Source organism: Marmota marmota, unplaced genomic scaffold, assembly GCF_001458135.2.
Source record: "Marmota marmota marmota unplaced genomic scaffold, marMar, whole genome shotgun sequence".
NCBI lineage: Eukaryota > Metazoa > Chordata > Mammalia > Rodentia > Sciuridae > Marmota > Marmota marmota.
Window position 1 is genome coordinate 33,621,865 of NW_026000057.1, and position 12,932 is coordinate 33,634,796.

At 35.9% G+C, this 12,932-nt stretch overlaps 1 protein-coding gene across 1 annotated transcript in view; it reads right to left on the reverse strand.

Annotated features, from left to right (window-relative positions):
* Nucleotides 1-1,292: 1,292 nt before the first annotated feature.
* Tacr3 (tachykinin receptor 3) overlaps nucleotides 1,293-12,932 on the reverse strand; it is an 83,197-nt gene continuing 71,557 nt past the window's right edge. Inside the window, exons 4-5 of the mRNA XM_015484421.2 lie at nucleotides 4,244-4,440; nucleotides 1,293-2,033 (exon numbers count right to left, since the gene is read on the reverse strand). Coding sequence (XP_015339907.1) covers nucleotides 1,721-2,033; nucleotides 4,244-4,440 — 510 coding nt within the window. The 3' untranslated portion in view covers nucleotides 1,293-1,720. The remainder of the gene's footprint in view (nucleotides 2,034-4,243; nucleotides 4,441-12,932) is intronic.

Consider the following 12,932-nt stretch of genomic DNA (forward strand, 5'->3'; position numbering starts at 1 on the left):
AACTACACATCCACATTCTCAGAAAGTTTGTGATTTTATTGGACAGGATTGACAGTATTCCCAATTTAAGGAAAGATGATTTCTAAGGACTGAGGTCTGGAAGATAAATTCTTTACTCAGCTGTTCATTGTTTTGTTATGGGTCTCAGAAATGTGCCTACATATCCATCTATTTGTTTATCTATCTATTTATCTATCATCTGTCAATCAATTTTCTGGTAATAAAAGGGCTTTATTTCTTTCCAGAGAAAGTTGGGGTTAGCTAAACAAGGAAGAGGTCTTTGTGTGAAAGGGTGATTGTTATTCTCTTGCTCACCTGACATTAATTAGCTCATATGTATCCAAACTATTCTAAAGCTTTTGTTTCTAGCACTTGACTTACCTCTCTACATCTTTTCTGATTTACTTGTAGGTATAGTAATATTTTCAGTTACGTTTTCTTCTTTAACTCCTACAACTTTTTTTCCCCATAAAGACTGGCACTCGAAACATATTCTGATGTGTTCCACTAGTCCTTGCTTCTTTTTAAATTAGGGGAGTAGAAAAGTACACAGTACTATTGATAAAGTTAATTCTAAAACTTTTTCCATGGACTAGAGGTGACAAACATCTGCCTTTGAAGCTAGCAGATGTTTCTGTCTCTTCATACCTATGAATGACTTTCTGTAGTTCTTGTCTAATAATTGGTAGCTAATTATAGAGGCAAATGGGATTCTCCTCTTCTGCATTAGAAGGCATCTTTAGTATTATATAATCTACGTAATTTTTAAAAATCTGTGAAAAATAAAACAGAAGAATCTAGGAATTCTCTTTGTCCTTTTAAGGTTCTCCAGTTGACTATATCATAGATTAGCATTTAAAATACATAGTCAAAATTAGGTGATTATATTTTTCTTTTGAAGTCACTTTCTCAGAAAAAATAATTCAGAGAATAATATGTCTATCTGCCTAATGACTTGATGTGATTTTATTTTCTGTTAAGTGTCTTGCAGGAAATCTTTAAACCTTTAACAGCTTTCATGCCACAAAATGAATTTTCTTGAAAAAGGTTTTTTATTACTTCCTATTTTCTGAGGTTAATTTTCCATCACTCTTATGGGAAAAGGAGCCATTGAACTTTTCCATTCTATAGCTGTAGATGAAAAGTTGCATTTTATGTAGAGTTTGTTTTTCCTTACTCAGAATATATTTTAAAGCTTCTTTAATCTTTTGGGAAAACTGTATGTCATTTTAGTATCACAAATGTATACTGTAGTTTTTAAATGAGAGAAACTTGACAATTGTCAAGGTTTTTAAAAATATTTCTTTAGTTGTAGATGGACACAATACTTTTGTTTTATTTATTTATGTGGTGTTGAGGATTGAATCCAGTGCTTCACTCATGCAAGGCAAGCGCTGTAGCACTGATCTATACAACCCCACCCCTCAAGTATTTTTTAGATATATATTTTTGCTGCATATAATAATTTAGAGTTTTTAAAGAATGTACTTACATCCACTTCATTTCTTTTTTGGGGGGGGGTGGAGGGGAAGGCTTAATATCTTAGTAGGGTCTTTGTTATATTTACATGCTTTCTTTCTTGACTTAAACATAGCTGCCTAAATAAAGTCATCCTCCTGCTTCCAGAGGGTATGCAATACAATATTGACAGGCAGGAGAACGGGGACCTATGTTGGCACCGTGATGGCCTCACACAAATCTTTCACCTCAGGAAATGGCCTTATGAATACTCCTCCACAGAGGTGTAGGGTGAGCTTAAGAAACTGGAGGTGGTGGAGGCCGACTTGGAATCCCCGCGGGAGCAGCCACTGATGCTGGGGTCTCGGGGTGTGGCTCTTTTCTTCCGAGTGGATTTGGTGTTGTCGGTGTCACTGGGGTCCAACGCCACTGTCACCGACTCCATCCTGGTCACGGTGTACAGGCTGCTTTGCCGAGTTGGGTGAAACCTGGTGGTTTTGAGCTCTAGCTCATCATAGCTGGAAACCTGGATGAAAGGACACCAGCGGAATGCTCTCTTGAAGCCAGCTCGAAATCTGAGGAGAAGAGGGCCACAGAAAGAAAAAGTTATGTTTTCAAATGGACATTTTCTCCAGCTGCCATAGGAAACCTTACTGAAGGCAGTTAAGCCAAGTCGGTGAACTTTGAAACTGATTTTCTACCCAAAGTCAGAATCTATGCCATGGTATTAGTATTAGTCTTCTCAGTTCTTGTTTGAATAGAATCTTAATTTCTCATCATTGAGAAGGAAGTCATCAAATAGAAAAGGAAAAACACCAGGTTATTAATATGCCAAAGAAACTAGTTTTCTGCACTAATTTTATATATTTACATAAGTATAATTGAATTAATATGGCTGGTTGTAACACTTCAAATGAAATACTGTGTTTAAAAATAGCTTCTCCACAAATAATTCCCATTTATAAATTATAACATCATTTAATGGTAGAATTAATTGTTAATCTTAATGGTTTTTAACCTAATTATATGTGAAAGAGTTAAATCCTTGTTTTGGCAGATGATTAAATGAAGTTTAAAAGCAAAGTATTGCTTGTGGGGTAGCTTAAATTAAGTGACTTATGCAATTAGTGAAAAAAAGAGTAAGAGTTAATTAAGTATTTAACAAACTTAAGGCACAGTGTGGTGGAGCCCCAACTGGGAAGAGAGTTTAGGATTTGGCTTATGCAGCTATTTTTATTAAGACCCATTTCTATTAGTGCATAAAACCTCCTGGACATTGTCAACTTTGTGAAATTTAGGTATACCACTCTATTTGTGGAACATAGAAACAAGTTTTTTTTTTTTTTTTTTTTTAAATCTGATAACCACATTTTACTTTTTTTGTAGTACTTTTTTTTGGCTAAAGTAATTTTATTGCAGTCGAAATTCATTTTGTTCACATAAGCAGATGTATAAATTATGTCTCATTTTCATTTTTCATTAGAAAGTGATAGCTTCTTAGTGAAAAATAGAAAAAAAAGTCCTATCTAAGTAAATTTCAATGAGAAGTTACTGTTATTTGGCCATAGGTGACCAACACTGATATGATAATATGTATGCTATTTATGCATTGATCACTAAAAGACCTGTAATCTCAATTTTTTTTCTATATTCTAATCATTGTGCTAAAAATTTCACATACTTTATCTAATTTAATCTCACAACCACCTTTGAAGTTGATATTATGTTCTATGTTGCAAGTGGGGAAACTCAGGCTCAGAGAACATTTCATGCTTACATAGCTGGAAAATACTAGGTGTGGATTTGAACCTAGATCATTTTAACTTTAGTATCTGTGATCTTAACTTCCCTACAGAGAAGACAAGGGTAGACCCAAATCAATTAACTCATTTTTTCTTCTTGAGATAACAATGGCTGAAAAACCTAATCACATCTGTTGTTTTGCCAGGCAAAGTCAGGCTCCTTTTTTCTAGTCTTAAATTTGAATATAAGTTTGCTGATTTTTTTTTTTGTATCAGGTGCTTGACCACTGAAGAACATCCCTAGACCTTTTTATTTTGAGAAAGAGTCTTCCTAAGTTGCTGAGGCTGGCATTGTACTTGTGATCCTCTTGCTTCAGCCTCCTGAGCCACTGGGATTACATGTATGTACCACCACTCCTGGCTAAGTGTCCTGATATTTTAAAAGCTTTATGAACATTTTTCCCTTTCTCCCTGACTTTACAATCCATCTCAGTGGAAACTGCATCCTCTAGAAATCACCCCTCATTGTTTCATGGGAAGGAGGACTAGGAGACTAGGATTCTCCTTGTCCTTCCTGTTTGTTATCTCACTCTCACAGCAACATCTATTTTAAAGTCAGTTTATGAGACATCTTTTCTAACACAGCCCATTCACCTAAGTCATCAACTCTCCATCTTATAGGCATTATCTGTGCACCTTTATTTCCTTGAAGATTCGAACACATTTTCAATTCACCACTTTTAATCATTTCTTTTTCCTTGGCAGGTAAAATTCTGAAGAGTTTGGAGAGAGAAGTGGCCCACATACAAAAAATGTCCAATTATAACTTCTTCAAACACTGTTTTGAGCATGTAATTTTTAAATGTGACATTTTGTGAAGTAGGGTGAACCCCTTAAAAACCAATCTCTGTTCTCCTCTCAGCAGATATTTACATTCTCCTGTCTTTCTGTATTTTAAATTAGCACCAAGAAACGGGCACAACATGTACTTCCAGCAAAGGCAGGGGTGATAAAAGGCTTGATTGGGTGGGTTCATTTTTTACCTCTTATTCAGACAGCAGTAGATGATGGGGTTGTACATGGTTGAGCTCATTGCCAGCCAAAAGCTGGCCAGGTAGACCTGCTGGATGTATTTCCATCTATTTAATTGTTGATAGATCGCAGTGAGAATGAAGTAAATATGATAGGGTAGCCAGCAGATGGCAAATGTCACCACAACGATGATCATCATTTTTACAACCTGGAAAGAAACAAAGAAGTCATTTTTTAAAAATTTTAAAAATTAGGCATAATAGTTCTAATACCTTACTGCAAATACCAGTATAATTAAATACATCAAATACACAGTATGCCTAAGGAATAGTCAATATATTAAAAATGGTGAATATACCATAGAAATTCATGCATGTATACACACATATATGTAAAGATATACTATGAAGCATAAACATGCACATATATAAATATATGTATATAAATATGTGTATATATGTGTGTACATATATACATATGTACACACACATATACAACACACACACACATATATACATGTATTGGAAAGAGATAGCTAGTCAGCTAAGGTAAATCTCAAGAAAGCATAAAGTAGTTTGGGTTAACTTTCTGTTTCTACCTACTCAAATGAATGAAAAGCACTAATGCAAACATAAACAAATATATTTTAATTGACCTGAAGAAAGTAAGTGTTTTCAGAATCATACAGAGCCTGGGGAGAGAGAAACAGGAGCTAGATATGGCTGTGCTAGACTGTCAAATGGAGAGATTCATTTAGAGAAACTGACTAAGTTACTCTGGAGGCACATTGGGATGCAAGGGTTAAGCTGGTTCTTCATTATTATAGTCTGTCCAAAAGCTTAAGGGTATTCGGATTATTTTAAAACCATGTTCACTTTGAAACCTTCTGAATATTAATTTGGTTTCTCATATTATATTGGGGAAGGTCTCCCTGAATAGTGATTACGAATACTCACAAGAATCTAAGGAAATTTCACTAACTTTAAAATCCATAAATAGGCAAATGGCTTATATAACTGATATTTATCCATTGGCTCTTATGAGTTTAATAAGCATAGGCCATTTCTTTTTATTTCAAAGTTTTGAACCATAATATCCTGGAAAGCTTTGGCCTATGTAGAATGTAACTTTTATTTCTTCTGTACTTGGTCATGAATTCCTGAAAGGCAGAGAGAACCCTGCACTAGTATGGTCACCGGCATATTGATGGTCATAAACAGATGAAGAATGTTTGAATGATGAATGGCAATGTACAGTTTGTAACAGGAGGTTGAATAAGAGGATGCTTCATGAGTCTCTAAATCAAATAATTTTTTTTCTATATTTCTGTATCTACAAGAAAGGTAGACTCAAAGTCACTCAAAGCAATATAGCTTTATGTGTAATATAAAATTAAATTTTGATGCACAAGGCCCTGGGTTCAATCCCCAGCACCACAAAAATAAATAAATAAATAAACAAACAAAACAAGTTAATTAATTAATTAATTAATATTCCTGAATTATATCATTTAATATTTCTCACTGTTAATCAGTCTCCTAAATTTGTTCTTTATGGGAATTTGGAAGTCATAAAATATTGGAATAAAATATATTCAACAAAACACTTTTGAGGCTTATCACAGTCAGATTAACACAAATCAGAAAAAAATTCTGATATATGGCCTAAGAGACATCTTAGGACAAGGGAACTACATTATTCATGAGCTGGACTTGTCATTTGACTGAAAGTCGTGAATTTGGATGAAAGTTGGCAAGGTCAAGAATCATGAGAGACATTGTTCTAAAATAGACACAGCATGAAATGGATCAGTGTGGAAGGCAAAGTTTCCCTTGAGGTCTGAACACTACCATTCAGGTGACTAGAACTGAGCAGATGAAAAACTGGGCATCAGAGCAGAAAATTCAGGTCAATAGCTCACAGAATGTCATCACTGGCCACCCCATGCAGTTATTTGATTTTCTCAGTGTTCTTCAAATTACATTTTTTTCCTGAAGAACTACATTCAGACTTTTGAACTTTTCCTCATATATCTTATTCATATATTTGTGGAATCAAAGTCAGTTCCATATTTTATCTAAGTTATGCGATATAGTACATATGTAACATTTTACTGTCTTATAGTTGCACAATATGAAACTGAGACAAAGACTAAAAGATTTGACCGTTTCAATTCCTGGAACTAAGTTAGGGTCTTTAAAACTCAGACTATTAAATCTTCTTTTATTCCTTCTTAAAGTTGACAACACGTTGAATACCAGTTGGGTGTAGAAAATAATTTTGGGAAATATAATAGAGGATCCGTTCCTTACCCTGAAGTTTGTAATATAATGAAAAAAAAAAAGTAAAATCATTGTAAAAATGCATAGAAATGTGGTGAGTACAAAAATTTGTCAATAAAATTGAAAATACTATTTACAAGAATGTACATGTTTATTACAATGAAGAATGGCTGAATGCATACCTGCTAACTACAGGGTTGGGGAGATTAGACTGAATGAGATGGTTCTATTGACGTTTTCATTCTTAACTGTGGAAGCAGCCTACTATTTCTGGAACAAAATAGGCAAGCTCCCGCTCCAGATTATGCTCCCTGACTTCCCCCTACCTGGAGCCCTCCTCTGCCAATTATTTCCACTGGCTTACTTGCTCATCTCCTTTAAGCATCTGCGTATTGTCAGTTTTCTGTGGTTCCTGTTTTCACGAGTCTATTTAAAATTGCAATCTGTTATTCCAGCACAGTCAGAGGCCCTTACCTTGCTCCTTATTTTCAGTTTAAGTGTTCTGTTTATTCTCCTACTAGAATACAAAAGATCAGGACTTTCCTGCTTGTTTTGTTCACTGATGTATTCTAGGCACCTAGACTGGACTTCAGAAATAATAGGTGCCAATTTTGTTTTAATTAAATGAATGAAAATGAATATAAAATTAAATAAATTAAAATACTGGTTAAGTAATGTCTAAGATTTCATTCATTTGTTAATTACTGGTATCATTTGCTCCCTAAATGTAAAATGGACATGTGTGTATAAAATGACCATGCCAGGGTGGCTATTTCCCATTCTGGCAAATAAATTCAGGTAAAGAGAATGAATGCAAAAACAACAGAAGCATATGTTGTTTGGGTGCTTCAAAACATTAAATTTCATTTTAAATAAATGTTAAGAGCAAGAAAAGTATGACAATTAAATGTGTCCTCTAATACAGATGGACACAAACTGTCTAAATACAGATGGACACAAACTGTCTATGCACAAAATTATTTCCCAACAATAGCAAAAATCTACTAAAGCTATCTGATTCTTTTTAAGAGGCTTCCAAGTAAAAACCTGGAAAAAGTCTAGGAAAACATGGACACAATTAAAATGTATGTGGAGGTACAGCAGAGGTTTTAGATAATTTCTGATTCATGTAGGTAGGATATTTAGGACCTTCTGGCAAATTATTTAGAAAAAATATTTGAAGATATTTAGGAAAAGCCAAAAAGACCATAAAAGAAAGTCTCTTCTAGAGTGAAACAATTGTTATATTTTTGTTTCTTTATTTCTATAAGATACTGTTACCTCAGCACCCTGCTCACAAAAATCATACAGAGTTACCTCAAGTATTGAACTTTTGGGATCCTAGTTTTGATATAATTACAAAGGTCATCTCTTGGGTGGGAGAAATTGTTTTGCTTTGTGAGATGCTGAAACCACAAAATTGCGATTATCATCCTGATAAAATGCTGAAGGAAGAAAACCCTGTTTGAATTATTAAAAAAAAAAACCCAAGTCTGAGCAGCAATAAATAATAAAAAATGTGTAAATGCTGTGAGCAGATACCACTGTGTTGTGTGGCTGGAGAATGACGCTAGAGAGCTATGAATGTAAAGATGGAAAGGGGATTAGATGGTAGAGTCCTGAAGTCTTAAGATTTTCAGGCAAGATGAGGGTCTGGGATAGAGAAGATTCAAATTTTTCATTGTGTTTCAGCAATTTTTTTTTTTTTTTTTGTAACTGGACTTAAAGGTTGATTGATATTCGGTATTTCTTGAGGCTGATAGACATATCCTGCTTCTGAGGCAATGGGAGTTATTTTCCATGGCAACATGTATGTTTCGGCCATTTGTTGTCCTTGGTGCAGGAACTTACTAGTAGAAAGAGAAGTGTTGTAGCCCTTATTAAAGTTATAGTGGAAACAAGTGATGTAGCCCTTATTGAAGTTAGAGTGCTGCTGCTGTTAGTGTTAAGAGTCCATTTTAACCATATAGGCTGGACTGAAATGCATGTTATAGTTACTGTGAATAAATTTTGGGCATGTTTTCCTCAAGTATCTAAGGGAAAAACATCTCTGATCTTTGTATTGTGTGCAAGTTAGTCTGAAATGCCTGCAGCTCTTCTCATCTATCACATTTAATTATAGAAGGATGAGTGATTTTAAGGTTTAGGTCATAAAAAAAATCAGTCTAGAAATTAAATAAAGTACTGCCAACCATTAAAATATCTAGGAGTCATATGTTTCAGTGCAAGATTTAGTCTTGTCTGAGCTAGAAATAGTTAATCTCATGTGAGAGGAAACTTCTAATCTTGGTTAGAATCTCCCCAGAGCATCTGATTTGAAGAACTATACCATGGGTCATATCCTACCACCTCTCTATACCTTCCATCTGCACATCTGTCCTGGAAGAGACCAATGCATTTCCTTAAGTGCAAATTATAGGACTGTTTATTTTAACCATAAATTATCCAGCTAAAATAACATTCTCAAGTATAAGTGATTAAAAAAAAACTGTTAACAAAGAACATCTACATTAGGGGATGGGGCTGTGGCTCAGTGGTAGAGCACTTGCCTCGCACATTGGGAGGCCCTGGGTTGAATCTTCAGCACCACATAAAAATAAATAAATAAAATAAAGTTATTGTGTCCAACTTAACTAAAAAAAAAAAAAGAAATCTTACAATCCTTCTTCATGGGCTACTTAAGCTTGTTCAGTTTCAATGACTATATTTAAGAATTTCAGTCCCAGTGAAAAAATAAGAACTTAGTAAAGTTCTTATTAGAAACAGTGTGGGTTGTCCAGAGGATAAGTTGAATTTTTCTAGTAATTTAGTATTAGGAGAATATAAGCATATTATGTTAGTTTCATCCAAGAAACTGAACAGTTACACAATCCAACCAACATGTGCATCCAATTTATAATAGAATAAGGACTACAAAAAATTAAGTGAAGCCCCAAACAATGAAAAAAAAAAAACTTATGTGCACATACATGAAAAAAGGACAATATTGCATATATGTATTGTTTTTAATCTATTTATTTACATTTCATTAGTCATATTTCATTTTCAGTCTCATTTTATTTTTCCACTGGAAACTTGGGCATTGAGAGCACTGTAGGAGTCTAGGTATATGAGGACTTTAAACCAAAGAGAGGGGTGCAGCCACATAGAGAAGATGAGTGGCATTAGAAAAGTCTGTACATTAAATGAGAGGGTATAAGGATTGGTTTTACAGGATCATGACTATAAATTAGAGATAACTTGTAAGGGTTTGTTATGCCCTGAATTGTGCTCCCTTCAAAATTCATATGTTGAAATTCTGATGCCTGCGATCTCAAGAGTGTGATTGTATTTGGATATGGGTCTTTAAAAAGGTAATTCAGTTAAAAGGAAGTACTAGACCCCTAATCCAATATGACTGGTATTATTATAAGAAGACACACAGTCATACAGAGGCAGGATGGCATGAAGACACAGGGAGAAGACAGCCATCAGTATGCCAAAGAGAGAAGCCTGGGAAGAAAGTAACACTGTTGCCCTTTTGTTTCTTAGACCTTCAGCCTCCAGAATGGTGAGGAGATAAACTTCTATTGCCTACACCACCCTGTCTATGGTCTTATGTTGCCCAGCAAATTAATAGAGGCTTCTATAATGAGAAATAAGGTGCTGCTCTAACAAATATTTAAAAGTGTGAAACAGGCTTTGGAACTGGGTAATTGGTACAGGCTGAAAGAACTGTGAAATGTGAAAATAAACAAGCCTGGATTGCCTTGAAGAAAGAGACTGTTGTTAGAAAGATGGGTGAGAAAGGCAGTTCTAGTGAGCGAGCGCTCAGAGAGAAAAGGACAGTAGAGAAAGATTTCATAGTCTTAGTGATGTACATACTGAAATTTGGGAGTATCAAGTTCATTAGCAGAATATTGGTAGAAATATAAACATCAAAGATTCCCTGGAAAAGTCACCAATGGAAATGCAGAAATATTATTGAACATTGGGATGAAGACAGTTCTTGTAGAGTTGAAAAGAACTTGGCCAAATTGTTCTCTATTGTTTGTGGAAAGTAAAACTTGTAAGAGTGGTAAACTTGGATATTTAGCTGAGGAGATTTCTAAGCAAAGTATGGAAGGTATAGCTTAGTTTCTCCTTGTTGCTTGTGGTAAAATGTGTGAGGAGAGAAATATATTAAAGAATGAATTGTTAAATAGATAATAACAAAAACTTGAAGACTTGGAAAATTCTCAGTCTCTCCATATAGCAAAAACTCATACGGGAAGTTCTGGAGAGAATACTGAGGATATGGCTAGACCATCATTTGATAGAGATTACAGAAGAATGGCTTAAAGACCTAACTTGGTATCTCAGCAGAAGTTCTCAATAGAGATGAATTTATTTCAGTAGAAAACTTTGAATGGAACGTGACAGAGTTGGGACAAAATGGAAAAGTTGCTAGACTGTTTTGATTTATAGGTTAGGCCAATAGAACTCTTCTGCTACAACCAGACATTATCTTTCAAGAAAAGGGAAGAAAGACCCCAAAGCAGTTCTGAGGTTGGCAGGGTTGCCATTGCCACTGTGGATTCAAAGATCACAAATTGTAAGCAGGGCATGGGGGATTGAGGCACTGACCAGGGCCAAGGGAGTAGAGTTACTGCCTTAGTGGGCCCAGAGGACATAGCATCGAAGTAATGAGGATTATTCTCAAGCATTAAAATTTAATGAACTTTGTACTGCCAAGTTTCAGACTTGCTTGGGACCCATCATCCCCTTCCTTTTTCTAATCTCTCCTTTTTGGAATGGAAATGTCTATCCTTTGCTTTTCCTATCATTGTATTTTGGAAACAGATAATTTAATTGCCTACACAGGATCATAGCTAGAGAGAAATTAGGTTCAAAGATGAATCTTATACCTTGAGTCTCGCCCATACCTCAAAATGAAATATAATGAGATTTTTGAATTGAGAATTTTTAATGGAATGAGTGATGATTTGGGGACTATTTAGATGAAGTGAATGCACTCTGCATGTGAGAAGGACATAAATCGGGGTCACCAGAGGCAGATATGACAGTTGAATTGTATTTTCCCCAAATTTATATATTGAACTCCCAATCCCCATTAGCTTAGAATGTGACCTTATTTGGACAGAGAGTCATTCAAGAGGTAATTAAATTAAATTAAGGTGAGTTCATTAGGGTGGGCACTAATCCAATATGACTGGTGACCTTAAAAAAGATTAATGAACAGAGAAGGGAAGACCATGTGAATACACAGGGATGCCCATCTGTACACCTTAGAAGAAAAACCTACCCTGTTGGCACCTTGACCTCAGACTTCCAGCCTTCAGCATTGTGAGAAAATAAATTTCTGTTGCTTAAGAAATCCAATATAGGGTGTTTTCTTTTATATTTATTTTTTAGTTGTAGTTGGACACAATACCTTTATTTTATTTATATTTATGTGGTGCTGAGGATCAAACCCAGGGCCTCGCAGGTGCTAGGCAAGTGCTCTACCGCTGAGCCACAACCCCAGCCCCAGTATAAGGTATTTTGTTATGGCAGCCTGAGCAGATTCTCAAACACAATATTGGAGGTGCTGAGGACAGAATGTTATGTGGCTTCATTCTAGCAAAGTAGGAAGCAAAATAGTGCACAGGGTCCCAGTAAAAACAGACATCTCCAGAGAGGTTTAGATTGCCAGTAGAATTGCTTTCAGCAGTATAAGGGCTAGACCAGCAGTTCCACTTCCTCAGTTGGGCCTCTCTTGGGTTATATATTTTCTTCTTCACAAGCACTCCTTTCCATGCTAATTCCCTTGTAGCAGAAAGAATTACAAGTACACGACGGAAAGCTGGCTTGCCGAGCGAGATGATAGATTTGTTTTAGTTTTTACACAACTCAAAAATCCATTTGAATCTGTCACTGGAGCTTAGATTGAAGAGCAGCCCTTTTGCTGATAGCAAAAGTCTTCTTAGTTATCACACTTGGGTATTCACCTTTGAAGGACTGGAGCTGACATGACTTGTTTGCTTTTAGAGTAAGAGTTAAAATAGAAAAGAGCCAGAAAACAACTTCTAGTGTTTAAAAAACAATAGAAGGCTGGATGTCGAAGATGGCGGCGAGGGGAGTGCATTACCCCCGTGTGCTGCTTCACTGTGTGGGAGTATGACAAGTCAGGACGGCTAAAGGATATCTTGTTAGGAATTTCCAGCAATAGTGGGGTGCTCCGGAACCTGGAGGAAGGATTTCCATCGCACGAGGATCGGCTACGGGGACTCAAACGCGAGAGGTTTGTCGCACGGAGGGTAACTGCTTATTCAGCAAATCGCCCCGCGGCGAGAGTCTGCAGTGTGCGCTGGGATAGAGACGCAGGGTTACAGCGCTGCAGTTTCTGCCAGCCGCGCAAGCACCGTACTCAGGGCTGAATTCTGGGTTCCAGACGGGG